The sequence below is a fragment of the Homarus americanus genome, unplaced genomic scaffold, assembly GCF_018991925.1.
Source record: "Homarus americanus isolate GMGI-L3 unplaced genomic scaffold, GMGI_Hamer_2.0 scaffold4060, whole genome shotgun sequence".
Classification (NCBI taxonomy): Eukaryota; Metazoa; Arthropoda; class Malacostraca; order Decapoda; family Nephropidae; genus Homarus; species Homarus americanus.
In genome coordinates this window covers 10129893-10148752 of record NW_024746161.1, presented here as the reverse complement: position 1 = coordinate 10148752, position 18860 = coordinate 10129893, and the positions used below count along the sequence as shown (strand labels likewise).

General features: G+C 37.3%; 1 protein-coding gene across 6 annotated transcripts in view; it reads right to left on the bottom strand.

Moving 5' to 3' along the window:
* LOC121879125 (eukaryotic translation initiation factor 4 gamma 1-like) overlaps positions 1–18860 on the bottom strand; it is a 141528-nt gene that overhangs the window by 83371 nt on the left and 39297 nt on the right. For 4 of the 6 annotated variants that reach the window (XM_042385707.1, XM_042385702.1, XM_042385704.1 and 1 more), the window contains exons 2-6: positions 15726–15988; positions 13106–13265; positions 10992–11080; positions 10000–10101; positions 8800–8892 (exon numbers count right to left, since the gene is read on the bottom strand). In XM_042385707.1, coding sequence (XP_042241641.1) covers positions 8800–8892; positions 10000–10101; positions 10992–11080; positions 13106–13265; positions 15726–15988 — 707 coding nt within the window. The remainder of the gene's footprint in view (positions 1–8799; positions 8893–9999; positions 10102–10991; positions 11081–13105; positions 13266–15725; positions 15989–18860) is intronic. The other 2 variants (XM_042385703.1, XM_042385706.1) reach the window with 1 other exon arrangement.

Below are 18860 nucleotides of genomic sequence, written 5' to 3'. Positions count from 1 at the left end.
ATTGTGCTTTCATATCCAAATTGACTGGTAAACATAGTGGAAATGATTGTGGTGACAGTGCTAAACCTAAAAAAAAGCCCCAAGTTAAAGAAGCCAGAGTAGTAAACTGTTGTACAGTAATAACCTGCCAGAGAATGTTAGTAGTAAACTATCACCTTTCAAAATGTTCAATCGCTTTCATTTTCATCTCTCCTGAAATAGGTTTTCTTAGTCTCTTGCTATCCGCAACATTCTTGTTACTTTTTGGTTGCTTTTCATTCATGTTGGTGAAGGTTTATAAGGGCAAAACAAGAAATAGCTAAACAGAGAATAGCCAGTCACTATATGTGTGTAACTTAGCCTAGAGGACAGTCAGAGGCAAACTTGAGGTAGCAAACCTTCACATTACCAAAGTTTTGTTTTATTCCATTTTGCCACACACACTATCAAAGAATAAATGAGGAGAAATTGGACAATAGGCAAATTGCTGAATGAGTGCGTGGTGGAGACGAGTCAAGAAAAGACTGACAAATTGTCAGTGACACAGATTAGTAACCTAGCAATTAGGTCATGGGGTAAGAGTTACCACCACTAACATAGGATTAGGGGGCTAGTTAGAGAGAGGAAAAATGACTGTACAGATAACTCGTGAGAGTCATTCATGGCAACAACATCATTGTATCGGCAATCTGATGTCATATCATAGGATGTCAACGTGGCAAGAACGTGTTGGAGAAACAAGTGGGATAAAGACTCGGACAAACGTGGCAGATGTACCTTAGTGACGCCACATCATCACTACAGCTCTGTGCTGTTACCACTGCTGAATTACACTGTATAGTACAGTACGATAATGCAATTAGACCGTACTATATTATGGGGTGTAAATTTCTTTTATTGACCATTCTAAATCATAAGCATATCAAGTTGTACTATAACGAGACCCTAGTGTACTTCTTGTTTACTGGAGGATTTCTTTTCTTAAAAAATCCCTAATGTACAAAATTGCACATGCAAAACTTATTTTGTAGAGTTACGTTTAATGATCATACAGTAACAGAAACACACAATTGATAATAACGAATTTGAAGCTGAAGACCTCAGCTGACCATCAGTGGCTGGCAGAGCAGCAACCATAGAAACTAGCACATCACCTCATCCACCTCTTATGACCATCTCACTCATCACCACCACATCCCTCACCATCACACCTACCCATCATCTTTCTTGCTACATGCTCTCATTGTTAAAATATTTTAATTATAACATTATGTTGTTAAGGTGACCTACATTCAATTATCATAGGTAAAAGTAAGAAACACTTTCTTAACGATAAATTTAAGGCTTTAGACTTTATTCAATAATTTTTCATTTACCTGCGAGTCTTATTGGATGCTATAAAATGCTCCATAATGTATATGCATGTGTGGTGGTGATCCAGTTGAGGCCTGAAACATGCATTTGTATGTGTGTGTATGTGGTTAAAGAAATGTAACCATCTAGTTTTCAGCTGCTTGCAGCATGCTGTCATTATTAAAACATTTTTATTATTGTATTATATTATATAGAGCTATATATAATTAAATGAAAACAGTTCATTATGACAAATTTTAGGCTGTAGATGACTGCTGTACAGATCTACAAAATTTCCAAAACCTAAGTTGTATTGATCTATCACTGAACCTAAGTCTGAACAACTGTAGTCTAGGAAACAGTTGAACTCACTCAAAGTGAGTTATAACTTGTGAAAAAGTATTTTGAAATGATAGAATTAGTGTTTAAGTAAGAAAAAGAGGTGTCTTAGAAAAACTTTTAATCTCTTTGCCACTGGTTAGGTATGGCGAGTTCAGCCTTTAATGTGAAACTATTATAGTTAAATGTTTTTTAATGTTTCATTTTTTAGAGAAGCATTAAACACTTTTAATTACTGTACTTCACTGACACTCTTGCCCAATGCCGTATTTGTAACATCCATCCCCTCCCAAGCACAAGGTTAGTTGTGAACTTTTAGCATGGAAGAGCGGCTCTCTATCTTTTTTTCCTTCAAATAATTTTTTTAGCAACTGGTTTATTTTTCATCTGAATCCAACAACTACTGTACTGTACATTCTTCATAAATTTGACTGTACTTTTACATGAAACTAGACAGAAGTGGGAAAGAAAAAAGAAGAATTCAATTTGAAGATGTGAACTCATTCATTACAGTTTCAATACTGCACAGCACTTGTGTTTTAGCCAACAATCAAATACTGTAAGGACAATAAGAGCTAGACACCTAAAAAAAATATATAAAAAATAAAATAAAATATAAATTTTTCCGCTTTGAATTAGTGAAACATTTTTTTATTAGTATTAATAATGCCGATAAATTTAAAAAACAGAATATCAAGAATTTTTGCCATATTGTTCAGTTATTTTTAGTTTATGCCTTATTTGGTATTTTATTTTACTATTATTCCAGTGGTTAGTATAAGTGTCTAGGTATGTTTTGGTGGTTTTAGAATTTTGCTAGCATATACAGTTTGGCTGTAATCATATTTAGAAAGAAAAAATTCCATCCCCAGATTGCGTACTGTACTGTTATACAACACATTGGAGTGTAACATATAGTATACAATAATACATCTTTGTAGTTTTATATCAGTATTATAAAACTACTGTATATCTAAAAATAATCTTACCTTTCAGTGTGATGGTAGATGCTTGAGGAGTTGCAATTGGGGGGAGTATGATATACGACAAAGCAGTTTCCATACATTTGAACAATTGAAGTTTTTTAAATAAACATATAAACACTTCACAATACTTTTTGCAGATTATCGAGATATTTATCGTGTCCACAGAGGGAAATTTATAGCGCACTTTACAAGTTTGAACAAGTGAAATATCTTAAAATAAACAAATTACACTATATATATATATATATATACAGTACTTATATGAACACTTTGCATCACTTTTCCATATAAATGAGACGTGTTTCTTGTACAGCCAGAGGGGCAATATAGTGTAGCTGATACATGACGGTTGCAGCAGTGTGCGAGATGGATAGCGATATAATTTTTAAAAACCCAGCAGAGGACCTTTCAGCTTGCCTGCTGAGAAAAAACTGATGTCTTCATGGTGCCATTCTATGGCCAGTTGCCATGCAGCTAATTGGAGTTGGATTACCACGAGAGAAGAGGCCCACAGGAATGACGCACCAACATCTCACGCGTCACTCATAATTACTCGATTTTTGGTGAATTTTTTTCTCTTAACTGACATAAATACTAGTCCATGCCGAGTGGACTAGATTATTATTGACCCGTATTCATATCATGGTGTGCGGAGCGTTAAATATATTTTTATGGGTTTAATATTGTTTCAAACAAATTACCATCAATTGTTGAAACTTGACTGACTAGCAGCTTCAACTTAAGGTGACTTATAAATTGTTAAAAAGTGTTTTATAAGTTCTACCAGAAATTCCATCTGAAATTAGTTTTTAAGTGAGTAACAGTTGTTTCTTAAAAAGTTTTGGGTATATGTTTTGGGGCTGATATCCGGTATCCTTTCTTTTTCCTATGAAATAAATTGATCGATTTAACATACTTCAATTTTGTGCAACAATTGTTGGTCCAACTCTTGTGTTAAATCAGGGGTCTACTGTATTAAGTCCCTACGGATAGTCATTCATTTTATCCATGCGTTAGTAACTTGGGAACTAACTGTATATTAATGTTCGTCAGAATATGTGAAAGGACACATTTTATAACCCTAACACCCCGGGTGACGTTCCAGAACATACGCCATCGTTTGAATGCTCAGCGCGGGTTATCAAGTTTCAGTGTGACTATTTGCCTGTCACGCCACACGTTCGGCCACAGGGAAGCTTCCTGAATGTAAGTAACTACTTTTGTTTGTTTCATTTTCATTGTTTGTTCATTTTATCATGTTGTATCAAAGTAATATTGCTAAAAGTAATGTACTGTAGTTGTATTGTAGTGTAGTATTACTGGAAAATAATGCTATGATTATGTTATAAATATATTTATTTGTGGAATTATTATTCCGATAATTATTTTATGCATTACTTGCTCAACCAAACACAAAGACAGCCTGGCGACCGACTGCGTGTGTTGCTGAGCACTTTTTATGAAAAATAATGCAAATAAAATATTCTAAATGAATTATTTATAAGAAATAAGTATTATAATTAGTAAATATGTATATACATTACTGACCATCTCGGACATAAAGGCAAGCAAAAACTTGTCGCGAAGTGCGTAGTGATCACGAGTGCTAGCTGTCAAAACAACACTGTCCCCTTACTCCCTCACCACTGCGGCCACAGAGAAGTTTCTAGAGGGTCAATATATAGTTTTTCTTGTTTCTATTTTATTGTATTATCATTTAAAAAGGTTAAAAATTATTTTTGGAAAAGTTTATTTTTCTCGATTTACCCCGCGTGGGGGATACGGCCAGCGGCACCCTAGCCCGGGGCTATATCCACATTTCAGTTCTAGCCTAGCCTATGTTTGGGCCTTGGGGGGTCGACTTTTACAGCGAGTATAGGCCTAAACCTGAATCTTGAACTAAAAATCTTGAGGTCGACTTATATGCCGCAACTTACAGTATTAGGGAAAGATCACCTAGATATGCGATTGATGTTCATAGAAGCCCTGGTAATTTATTTCCTTCATTTACCTTTTTCTTACGATGGTCCAAGATTTTCAGTTAGTTATCAACATACATGCACACGCTTTTCACTTCAGTCTTGGTTAATGATATTTCTTTGTCATATTGGGACATGTGATATGCCAACTTACTATTGTTATGACCTAGGTGCATCCACCTGCATTTTATAAAATATATAACACTGTTCTGTACAGTTTAAGTATTTGAAAACCATTCACTCATTCATACCATGACACTGCTCCAGTGTGTGATTTTGGGCTATGAATGTTGTGCGGCTCAGTACAAAAATTCGTTTTGCACTTGCAAGAAAGTATGACAGGATTGTAGCTACTTCAACTAGTACTAAATGTAAAAACAGAAAATTGTATTCGCTGGTAAACCTTCCATCAAGTGACAATGTCTCGTAGTTTCACCAGTTGGCCGTTAATGTTTTGGTGGCAAGCCAATCGCTACCGCAATTCAGTTTGTTTGTTTGAATTCACATCTGAGAGGGGTGGTGTACTTGTATAAATGTTACAGATTTATTCTACCCTTAATGGACTGCACCATGGTTCCCAAACATAAAAAAATTTACTGGTGGAGGTGGGAAGAGGAAGCAGTTTGTAGTATCAACTGCAGATAAAATTGCTCTTTTAAAAAAAGTTGGATGAAGGAACCTCAGTTTAAAAATTGTGTCAAATATGATCTTCTAAATAATGGTAATTTTCCAAAAAATATCTGGCTCACAGCTGGTGCCATGGTTGTTGAATATGGGAGCTTCAACCTGTAGTTCCACAACATAAGCACCTTTTGTATTCTGTAGCTTAAATGATGACAAGGTTCCCCCCCCCCACCCCACACCAAAAAAAAAATAATAAAATAATAATAATAAATTAATTAATAAAAAATATAAAAATATATAAATAAAAAAATAAAACAAGGAAAGCAAAAATCTGAACACTTCAACTGTCAGGTGAATCACCAATATCATTACCTTCTTTGAACACATGAATCTCTTCAATGTCTGAACAAATGCCCCCCCATACAATCTTACTACAGTATAGTCTCGATTTACGCGGATTCCTTTACGCGGTTGGTCATTTACGCAGCACCTGGCCAGACAGGCAATTATTAGTTACACGGTACATTCCATCATTTACACGGGAAGCGGCGCAGGCAGGGTGCGCACTAGGTCGTCCAGTCAACAAAACATTACCGAGTTCTTCACCCACCACAGCCAGCCCAAGTCAGTGATAGTGAGGATATGGACTTTGAGGGGTTTGACAAAGAGGCCCTGCAAGCCTCTGTGGTGGATAGTGATACAGGTGATACAGGTGAGGGCCAATAATATGCCCTCTGCCTCGGAACCAACCCCCCATCCCCGTGTGCCCAGCCATCTCTTCTACTAACGTAAGTGTTAAAAAACCTAATATTATTGATATTTCTCTTAAATATTAATTGTGTGTGCATACCATCATAAAATTAAGATGTTATTTTTACTACAACGTACGTATTCTGTCGGAAAAAGGGTAGTCTGAGGGTCGGCCCAGTCTCTATTTCAATTAATCCCATATGTTCTGTTATTTCGTCTACGCGTTTCTCGTTTTACGCGGACCTCCACGGGTTTAATTGACCATGTAAACCGAGACTATACTGTATTTCCTTTATCCTCCATTAAATATGTAAAATTGGAAAAATTAGCTTGGATGCGTTACTGAAAAGGTTTTATGAGTAGTGTGAATTACTAAAGTACATCACTGAATTTAGTTACAGTATAAGTGATATTGTATGCCTGGTGTTATGATGCCTCTCTGTAGTTTCTTTTTCTGAATCAGGCAAAGCTGAAATCTGACCCAGAAGTCAGTTGCATTTTCCAGCATAGGGATGGGATTTCAGGGTGTTAGAGTGTAATAAGATTTACAATCACTTTCATACAAATTCATGTTCACTCTCTCATGCGAGAACTTAGCCTCATTCGAAGCCTGTATTGGCCCTCTCACACCAAATCACATCGGCAGCACCTCCCACCCTCCCCACCTGAGTTTAATAGAGATCACAGTCATGCCTCCTTTTGTAATTGACATAGCTACAGCAAACATACACACATTCTTCATGACAAATACAACCCTTTGTGGTATTAGAAATACGTACAGGTACACCAAATACTTGGACGGTGAGTACGATTACTCCAAACAATTCATGCATCATTTTAATACTACATATCTCTAGTATATTTGATGCGAGCTCTTTTAGCGCTGGGTGGTATATTGTTCATATCATAAAGTGTAATTGATATTTTGGGTTTGCAGTCCCAAAGGCCACTGTACCCATATTATAGACTGATTATTACTTCATAAAGTTACTAAGTTTGAGCCTGTCAGTCCTGAGGCGCATGAACTTATGGTGGTCTAATGCTACAGTATAAATAGTATAAAAGTAGGTCCTCCTTATAAGCGAGTTCAGCATATGCAATTTTACTTATATATGAATACCCTATTTCCACCAGAAATTCATTATATGCAAGATAAACTCGGTCATAGGCAGTTGAACAAGAGAAATCACATATTCTGCACACCTTGGTTCCCACTAGCTATTACTAACTTAAGTGTAGTGCATTGTGGACGCTGGAAAGTTCATGCTAAGCAAAATGACGCACACAACAAGCATTAGTCTTGCATAAGCTTTTGTACTGTGGATATCTGTGCTGCTTTATTGGTGTGGCTTCTGTCTCCTGTCCTAGCACTTGTTTCCATATAAAATGGAAGAAGATTACACTAACATTGCAAATCAAGTTCACAAATTTTAAATGGGGTGAAGTTCATGAATGAACATCCGAGCTTGGTTATGCATTTAAACTTTGACAAGTCAACAATAGTTGTTCCTCGTCAAATGCAACTCTGCAAAAAGCACATCTGTTAATGCGTGCAAAATTATTTGAGACACTATTTTGCCCATGATGATTGCAAACCTGCCTATACCTGAGTTGGCATGTGGCTGCCATTTCAAATTTGGCATGCACCAAGCCTCACATAGCCTGCTACCCATACATCCAACCCCTTCCCATAGAGCAAGAGCCTGACTAAATATTCCATTGATTTGTATTTAAATATCTTAATATTTGGTGGATTTGTATTAAAAATAGTAATTTTTAAATAATATTAATATTTCTTTTAACAAGATGTGTAGGCGGGAAAACTGTTTTAGTGTGTACACTGCTTTAAATACGCTTTGGTGCAGCTATATGCTATGTGCCCCAAACAAGCAAAACACCCGAGTTACCAACAGTGTTTAGATCTATAGAGTATTTAAAAATCTTAATATCTTGTAGATTTGTTTTGAATAAAAATAATAATTTTTACAATACATGTACAGGTACAGTATCGGGATTTCTTAAATACAAATGCACAGGAGGGAATAATAGTGACAGAGCATTGTGTATGATCAGTGATAAGCATGTCACCTTCTGTGGGTGTGTACTGAAGTATTTTATTTGAAATGGTCTTTTATATTAATATTATTATTACTGTATTTTATTAGGAGACTATTACAGTATTAGAATGTCATGAACTGGTGGCAGAAATAGGGTTAGGGCACTAAAGTGTAGGTTAAGTGAATTTTTCTGAAAGACAACCATTGCATATAATAAGGATCACATATACTGTGTTGTGTGTTAGTGTGTGTCCTGAAAATTTAGGGCCAGTAGGTATCAACTTTTATCATTTCTTCCACGATACTTAACTAAATCAGCAGAATCTAAAAACACCAAGAAAATTTAAATCCTGAAGGGGGAAACATCACCTAAATACCTTAAAGCACAATGCATAATGCAAATAAAGAATCACATGACTGAGGCACTGCTGAAATATTTTCTTAAAATGGCATAGGAGATAAAAAAAAGAGGAAAGACAATCATATTGAGTAAAGCCAGAAATACAACCTGATATGAAATTTCCTGATTCTGATAATCAGGATGGGAACCTGCACTGTTAAAACACAATACTATATCTCAATATTTTGTTTATATTAAATTTTCTGTTGGTACTTCAATAAATCAAAATGCCATTGAAGTCATGGAAACAAACCAGCGAGAATAAATCTAATCTAAATCTACTTTCAATAAAATTTTGCTTTTATTAAAAACATAAAATAAGAGCAAGATACCTTACTCACCGGTGAGAGCTGGTATACTAAATTACTCCCGCCATGTGCAGAAGGATAAAACTGCATCACATTTGGTGGCATTACAGGATAACTCTGCAAGAAGAAAGTATTTGTATGAGGACAAGAATATAAAAAGGTAAAAAAATATAGAAGAAGCAGACAAGACTAATTATGCTACACAGTACAGTACTGTACTGCATTAAAAAATGGATAATTGGTCCCAAATCCCCATTTCATGATTAAACTCACAGCTCCCGATACCTAAGTAAGATGAGTAATGCACACACACACACATAAACCTGAAAAGTCTGTCCTAGACCCAGCTGACTACACATTAGTGGATGGACTTTGATCTACCATGGGATTTTACTCCCCATTAATTTTTCGTTCTCATGACAGCCAAGTCTCTTTAACCCTTTTGATGCGCTGTTCGACTGCAGTCAAAAATTTTCTTGGAATGCTAAAAAAATAAATAACTAAATAAATAATTAAATCTGCCGATTGAAGAGTTCTGGGGATCAAAGATTCTGGCTAAGAGAGAGATTACTAGTTAAATTCCTTTAAGAGTAGAACACCCCCGAGTAATGAGAGTTACTCTCAACAGAAAAACCTAGTCCCGTGTGCTCACAGTTTAATGACAGGCTTACAAAGTAATAATAACAATAAAAAATCTCATTAAACACCGACCAAAATGCTAGCTGATCTAATTCCATGTCATAATTAAAGGTAAGTAACTGTGTGGCTGCCACTAATTCATGCTCTAAATCACAATGAGGTTGTGAGAGAAGACATTAACGTAAGTTCATCCTCAAAATCTTCAGGGACCAGAAATAAGCAGAGGTTCAAAGACAAAAACCAACCCTCCTGCCCATTATGAGTTTAGCTGAACAATTGAGACAGGTATGACTGCTCGTCTTCTATGATCAGGTGAAGCATATACTGTAATGGTCTTGATCATGATATTGTGATTTTCCTGCTGCGTGGAAAATTCATATCATATGGAGACTCCTTTCTTTTAAGAATTTATGGATCCCACATGTGTTGCAAATCTTAACTACGTTTTTTTTATCTGAATATTCTATTCTCAGTTCCAATGATTTGGTGACAACAGAAAAAGTAAACTAACATTCACAAGAACATCCTCCCAGCCAACAGTTAATAAAACTGCTCTTTGTAACTGTGATAAAAGAAGAGACTTACTGGTATATGTTGTGAATGAGCAATGGTGACCTGCCGTGGTTGGCCACTGGAGTGCAAGTGAGGGGGGGCATTGGGTCCTCCAGGATGAGGGTAGAATTGACCCTGTAATGCATACAGTAAAGTACATAAATATTATATTTTGTATACCGTACACATGAATGTCATGATTTGGAAAAAAATTTGACAATTCTATGACTCCTACAGATTATTCAATTTGATCAAAATACATCTTGAACTGCATGTAAATTTTTAATCCATTTAGCAGCAACCTGTACCACACTTACAGCAATAATCTACTATGATCTTATTTACCAACCCTTGATTCACTGTCATACACTATGGGGGGTTCTCCAGCACCACTAACACAAAAATTTGAGGATATTAAAACTTACAGTTGTGCTAAATTTCTTTATAAATCAGTTAATCACTTGATTAAGAATAACTATTTCCAATTCCAGACAAACCAAAGGTACAACCTAAGAAACTCAAACCTATTAAAGCTACCCCCATGTGCTTCTCTTAATCCCAGACCTTCATAAAATACAGTGGTGTGAAGATTCAGAATAACAAAACCCCACCCATTTGAGGAAAGACTCCATTCCCTTACTTTAAATCATCTCTTACTGTAAAAGGCATACTATACTGTATATTGTATAAGTATTAAAATGTTTAAAGCCTTACTCTTCTACTTTTTACTGTACCATTAAAACCTATTATACCATGAAGTGTTGTTGGGACTCAAGAAAACAATGAACTAGTTTGAAGCTTAAGATATCAATCTTGGTTATCTGGGTAAGAAGCTGTTTTACAACACTAACAGTGATCTGCTAAACAGTATAACTTGTCACTGCAACAAGTGAAGTCCCCTGCTAGAGGGCAGGTTCTAGCAGTGGGTGTTCGAGAGAAGGTACCTTGTTATAATACTTACTGTACATTTACTAAACACCCCTATGATACAAAATTTATATTCACTGAAAAGTGAGTCATCTAACCTGAGCATTAGGTTGTGGTCCCTGGGGCTGGTTCTGTGTGGTGGAAGAGTACATCATACTATGTGCTGATGCCACCGGTAAAGTCCCTCCTGAAACAAAATTATAAATTTGTTGTATGACAGTTTAATAAATATAATACTTCAGATATAACATGTAAAGCTCAGTTGTTAGAAAACAAGGAATGGGAGAAAACAGGATATTTTCAGAATTACATTATGGTGTCCAATTGTGTCTTGGGCCAGAGCCGAAACTGCACAAATTCACTCAGCAAGACCCGACTGAAAACATGCAAGCCAATTCACACTGACCGAGACTCTCACAACCCAGAGCTGACACACCCTTTAGTACCGTATTCGTAAAGTAAACATTCATAGTGAGGGATAACTTTATTTCCAAATATTATGCTTTACAGTGGTCCCTCGGTTAACGAACGCCTCGGTTAACGAATTACCTTCCATAAGAATCTTCATTTCGGTTAACGAAATTCTTACGAAAATGTTTCGACATGCTTTGGCTTGCTCACTAGCTGGAAGATTAGTCCGCCAATACAGAAATCAGTTCTAGGGCTTACATTCATTAAAATTTGAGTATATATCAAGAAGGTTGTGCTATTCAATAATTGTCCAAGTTTTATATTAAATTTTTTAGTCATTTTAACACTTATTTAACATAATTGCAGTACAGGGAACTAGTTTTTGGTGCGCCCATCAGCCACTTCACTCACCCACCAAGGCTTCAGTTTGTATCTCTGTTCAGTGGAGGAAACATCTTGCTTGTGGGTCTCTTGAACACGGAGTATTTTTACGTTTTTACAGTACAATTTTTGGTCATTCTGAAATTTATTTAACATATTTTGACAATATATAGTGCAGTGCAGTGTTGATTTAAAGAAAATAATCTTGAATTACACCTAGTGAACTTAAAATTTCATAGGTGAAACGACGGCATCAAGCTTGGGGTGACTTCTCCTCCACCCCCACTTCTAATTCCCATCATCATCACCAACCAGGAGCCTTCTACATACACACCTCAAAGTAAATGTACTTTACTGCATTTTCTTTTTACTTTGTATGTAATTTTCGGTGAGCTGGAACCAATTACCCAAAATCTCATAGAAACAATGGTTTCGGTTAACAAACGACCTTCTGGAACGAATTAACCGAGGGACCACTGTATTATGAATCCATTATTGTTTTCTTTCTTTCTAAATTTAACATGAATTATTAATTTTCATACTTTGTCTAAATTATTAGCTACGGTTGGCATAGCACCAAGCAGTTTCCTCTAATGGTGTATGTGAAGCTGTTTTCATTAATTGTAAGACTGTTCTAAGTTGAACTCCTTTAAATCGGAGCCCCATAAACTGGGCAGATCTGGTTGTTGCATACAGTACAGTACAGGTAATTACAATGAAAGTATTAGTGGAAATTCATAATCATATTACATTTAGAGAATGTGTCCCCTGTGAATACTTAAGGAAGGGTGTACAATAGTACTTGAATATGTATTCATTGACTTTTGACTAGTTAAATGATTTTTTTTTTTTTTATTATTTAAAAAAATTCTACTCCAGGACCAAAAGAAATGTGGTGAATCAGGTACACCAACATATAACGATGCACTAGAGAATATATTAATACAGGTCATCCATTGTTCCTAATTGTAAGGACAGGAAAATCAATGATACTTTTTGGCAGACTGCACAATCATATCAGAGGATCCTCTGGAAGGGATTACCCAAGTAACATTTTTATATAGTTTCTGACAAACAGAAAATTATAAAACTTTAATACTGAAAGCAAATGAAAAGTGGTGGCCACACTTCATTTAAAACCTTCAGCTCAAGTCAGGTAAAAAAAAAATATATACTGTACTGTATATAAGAACAAACCTTTCAGATTCATGTAATCTCTCTCTGGGCAATAATTTTTGAAAGCCCTCTTTATAAATCTTGGCTGCTGCCGTACTTGGATACAATCCTTTCTATATCCTGACAAATGCACAACTACTGACCTAATTTCAATTTCTCCCACTCCAACACTTACAATTATATTGAGGGCAATGCTAGTATGAAAATCACAATCTGATTTGTCTTACTTTCCAAATAAACTTACCCGAACCTTGCTGTATTTGTGGAGTTGATCCTGGAGGGAGACTCTGTGAACTAAGGTCATGTGGAGGCCCTGGGGGTGCAGGACTGGGTCCAGGTGGGACTCCAACCTGACCTACTCCCGTGCCCACTCCACCTGTACCATGGCCACCTACTCCACCACCCTGCACAAGGAAAAAATTAGCAATTACAAATTAAAGCTCCATAAATAAAACAATGCAAAGCATAAAGATGACAGTGTAACACTAACACCAAGTTAAGCATCTAATCAAACAATTGCATCATTATCATGCATCTTTTTATTATTCTTCATCTTAATAGTCTTCTTGCACATACTGTACTGAAAGGCCATGGAATTCATATAAATATAACACTAACCTTCAAGCCCAATGGATGCTCAAATCAAGTCCTTCAGCAAACCACTGAGTAGTCACCTCAAATTGACCTATCTACATAGTGGGTAACTAACTTACAAGTGAATGGTGCATGGTTGTTGAGTACGGTAATGGCAATACAGTACAGGACCTTTTCCTTGTGTTCCAAAAGCTTCATATTCAGTGTACTGTAGTGAACTCCTTCCACCCCATACAGGCTGTCAGGCATATGGAACCCACTGTCACCTCTCACACACTGAGCACATCTGTTCAGTGATGGTAGTTATTTGATGAGGTTTTGTCATCTCAATAACAGTTAAAATTCCGATGACACTTTATTTCAGTGTCCTACTACTGTACAACCTTTCATCTCCCTGCAAACATTTGCATACTTCCCATTTTTACATAATGTCCACATAATGCAACTTATAATTTGAACAGTATAGTATGTGAATCCGATGATTTTATAAAAAAAAAAGATCAATAGTTAATAAAAGATTTCCAACTAGAAACAACTCTCTACATCTACAAAATGTAACAAAGGAATACCGGATATCCATAACTGCCTAATCACCATATTCCAGTTATCATACTGAAAAACGTAAGAGCTGCTTTACTCAAATCCCTTTATCCCTTATAAAAACAAGCTCTTGCCAATTAAACCTAGCATACCATACTGTAACTGGGACCCCTTAGAAAAAAAAGTGAACGAAACGTTTAAGAACCATCAAAATAAAGGGAGGGACACCAGAAACATTGTTCCATACTGTTTCCATCTCATGCCAAGGAATTAAGTACAGTATATCGGGTCCAACAAATGATGGTTCAATTCGATAAACAGCTAAAGCTATGAATCACTCCGAGAAAATCACTTGAGTGTTATATCCCGTATAAGTAAAAGTCAGTAAGACAGAGCCTATTGAATCATAAGAGTGTATTGGTGGTAATTACAAAAGATGAAGAATATACCTCTACAATCCTGTCAAGAATGATAATCAGGTTAGGATCAAGACCTCGGCCCTACATAATACTATACAGTACACAGTACGATGAGGGGATAACTTGATAGTTATGGGAAGGTCAGTAACAAGCTAACTTCCCCAACTTAGCACTCCTCTTCAATACAGTTAGCAGTCAGATCTTAAGATTACCAAAGTGTGCTAAAAATTTGAACTTGAAATCGAGCACTGGGGAGCACATAACAATCCTTGAAAAGGCAGTAGGGTATAGTACTGTACAGTAGTATGTGTAAATGTGAACGGCCTTAGGGCCGCGGCCACACTGAGAGTGGGTGGGCGCGGAAGACTTTGCAGCATTGTAACCCATAGATGTGTCCGCACTGGCAGCGGGCGCGAGCTGACAACAACACGTGCCCACAGCCTAAGATGGGATAACTGGTATGAATTTCCAAAATGGCTCTTTCCTGAAATTCTACTCCAGACTTTAACCCCCCAAAGGAAGTGGAATATCATCTTGGTAGCCTTAGACCAGATCTTGCACCTGTAGGTGAAGTTAAGGTATAACACAAAGTGATTTCAATCCAACTACCAACTCTGATAGTGATGGGAGGAAGGAAAGTGAACAGCTAATCAGGAAATGGCAGTGTATAGAATTCAAGGTCTCTTTTCTGCTGAGGATGATATTACTAATGAAGTTGGTACAAACTACAACAAGGAGGAAACCCTGAGTAAAAGAATAGGAGGGAAATACCTGTACTAGCAGAATAACTGAATACTGTATAGATTGGAGAACTCTGAGCGCAGGAACACAGGCAATCACAGTACAGCAATTGGAGGATAAACTTAAGGATTTGCTGAAGAACAAAGACAGGAAGTGTAACTGAATGAGGTGTGGAACTAGTGAGAAGAAAAAATCAGATGTGAAACATGTACGTACTGTACTCATTATTATACTGTATATCTGATGCTTCCACCCGAGTATCTCCCAATTTTTCTTCTCTGCATCCTCATTTTGTAGATGCATGTATAAAATAATTCATTTGTGATAGCAGGTCCCACTGCCCTGACAGCCTGTAGAGGGCAGTGTTGATACAGCACACTGAATGCTAAGCCTTCAATACATAAGGAGGCTGTATGACCTACACTACACTCAACCTCCTTCACTTCACTAACTCAAAAATCAAATCCTCTATCACAGCTGGGTGAATTGGGGTTACCCCAGGCACATGCCAGCAACTAGGAGGATATGAGCCCACTCTACACTTTAAACATGGTATAAATGAATCCATACCTGTAAAACTTGATGGTGTTGTGAATGCTGTGTTAACGTAGCATGAGTGTGTGTGTGATGCTGCGAATGTGGCACAGGAGGGGCAGCTGTTGCGTTGTGTGGATTATGAGGTGGGGGCTGTGGTTGTGTACGCAGCTGCGGTGGCCCCTGTGGAGGCTGTGGGGCAGCAGCTGGAGGGGGATGGGGTGCAGGGTACTGGTTGAGTCTTAACGACGCTCCAGTAGCCCCACCCGGCCCACCACTGAATCCACCCACATCACCACCTGTAAAAAATAAAGTAAAAATGTATTAAAATTTGCTCCATAAACAACATTACTGACAAAATAAAAATTACATTAGACAAACAAACATGAAACATCTTGAGAAAAGTAATTACAGGGTACAACTATAAAAAAGAACCCACACACTGTGTTTGTAAAATATGTATGTCCCATGTCCTCATTGTTTGGGTTTGTACCCTTGTGACCTTTGATCACCAACCTCTTATGTTAATCACTGTAGAACTGAAAATTGTGAGGCAAGTTTAATTAATATCCATTCACTCAGTCTTCAGATACTGTGTACAAGAGCATCTAGTAGCATTAACACTCTTGGGATATTCATGTGCATATATGGGAAAACTTCATTCGCAGGATCTAATGTTCTTGACCTTTCACCCCTGATCTCTAAAAATTATGTTGGTGCAGAAGTTTGTATGAAAACTGTACGGTATCTGAATTATAAGTTTGGTCACTATTCACTCAATTATAATCTGTTCAAGAATAAAATTAAAAAAAAAAATTCCGTGACATCCTCCGCTTCCTTCCAGTGTGATATCACGCGGCAAAGTTAAATTTACGTATCTGTGCACCGGGTTACTAAGAGTTTTACACAAAGCTTAAAATTTTCAGGAATTTCTTGTAATCACTGCAACCATCAGCAAACCTAACCTAACCTAACTTAACCTAACCATTAATTATGTTAGGTAAAGTTAGGTTAGGTTACTGAAGGTCGTAGTGATTACAGAAAATGTCTGAACACTTCAGGATTCACACAATTCCCCGAGACACATACAGTACAGTACTGTACTAGATCAGGGCAGACGGATGCATGTATCACACAGATGGGCAGAAGCACACATTGAGTCTTTCTAATATGCCACCAGCCAATAGCAAAGGCACCTATGTTGTAGAAAGTGACGCCAGTGTAACAGAAAGTGATGCCAGTGTAACAGAAAGTGACACCCGTGTTGTAGAAAGTGATGCCTGTGTTGTAGGAAGTAACACCAGTGTAGCAGAAAGTGACACCAGTGTTCTAGAAAGTGACACCAGTGTAGCAGAAAGTGACACCAGTGTAGCAGAAAGTGACACCAGTGTAGCAGAAAGTGACACCAGTGTAGCATAGTGATGTTGCTAATAAGAACGTCAGTGTACAAGTGACGTCACTGTAGCAGAAAGTAACTCTTGGGGAACAATATAACACCAATACAGGAGAGTGTGATGCCGTAAGGACGACGACATCCCAGTAGAAATTATTCTCTCTCTCTCTCTCTCTCTCTCTCATCATTAATCCCTCGATGATTCGGTACGCCGAGGACTCTGGCCTTGGAGAAATATCGCAATTGCGGAATGAATCCCATTTTTTTTCATTGCATTATGAAACTGGAGCGGTATGAAGGATAACTGAAATACTGACAACAGTAAAACTGGTACGAACAAAGTGTTTATATACACTTGACACACGTTAAGTCAGTCACATGCAACACTCGTACGCCACGTCGCCCAGCGTGAAGCCCGGCCACTGTGACGCATTGACGCACGTCGCTGAGTCAGTTCCGATGTTGCCATATGGCCCATGTCCCGAGGTTTCAGTGGCCTTACTGGCTAAGGTTAATATCTTAGTTATTAGACACAAAGTAGGCTTTTGCCTACTCTTTACCCGTTTTTATAATTGTTTTACTTGTTAAACCCCTTCAGGAGTGGGGTAGCAATTTATTAATTTATTGTAACTAACACCAGACAATTGTATTCAAATAAGGAAATTTACGTTCCAGAAAGGGATAATGTTACGAAAAACATTAATCTTTTATTGTAACGAATTCTGTATTAGATAAACCACGAATTCACGTGTTTCACGAACATTTGTAGATTCGTAAAAAAAAAAAAACATTAATGTGAAATAAATATGGACATTTATTTTGCAATGTTTTGTTTAATTTGGAACCTGCGTGTTTTGAACACTTTCAGATGCAATGACTCATTAGTATTGTGTTCTGACTCAAGCCAGGCTGGGAGAAGCACTCTAGGGCCTAGAGGGTTGTTATCTTTCCTAAATTACATTGGTTGGGACATAATTTGGCCATATGCTCATGCCTGTTTTTTGGTGTGGCAAAGCTGGTACTCTATACGTGTTTTATGACGAGTAAGTTTGTTAGGGAGTATGATTGAGCGAACTTGTCACTGGGTGAGTAAATGAGCGAGTGTCGGTGAGTGAAGGAGGGGTGTTGTGCGGTGCCAGTGTGTCATGGTGAGTGAATTTGAAAGGCAAAGGCAGTGTCTGTGAGTGAGTGATTTAATAGTGCTTGGTGTTGTCTATGTTTTATGGTGAATGTCTGAGCTAGTGTCTGTGGGTGCGTGTGAGTGAAGGAGGGTGTTGTGCTCTACATGTGGTATCTGATTAGTGAGTGTGAGTGTGTGAGTAGTAGGTTAGAGATGGTGACTGGATTGTGTGAGTAAAGTTTGTTATATATGTAATTAAATAGTTTTTTTTTGTAATTGAAATTGTAATTTGAGTACTGTAAACCATGCAATTGTAATTTAAACGTTGGAATAGTAATTGATGTTCAATAGTTATCGCACATCGCCCCTCCCGGAACTGTTTCCAGGCACGGTGTGAAGGCGGGGTGGGTCCTCAGTGGGTGCCCCCTTTGTTTGCTAGTTCTGCCGATATTTCAGTACTTCTTGAGCTAGGAAACTTAAATTTGGTCACATTAAGGAACATGTGCTTTGGGAGAAACTTGTTTTTATTTATTTTTTATTCGTGGTTTGTGCATGGCATGTCACAGTGGTGTACACTGACTGTGCCACTGCTTGCTGTACCTTTCATTTTTGTTAAGAACATTGTTCATGGGGAAATGTTTTGGGCACTCCTACTGGC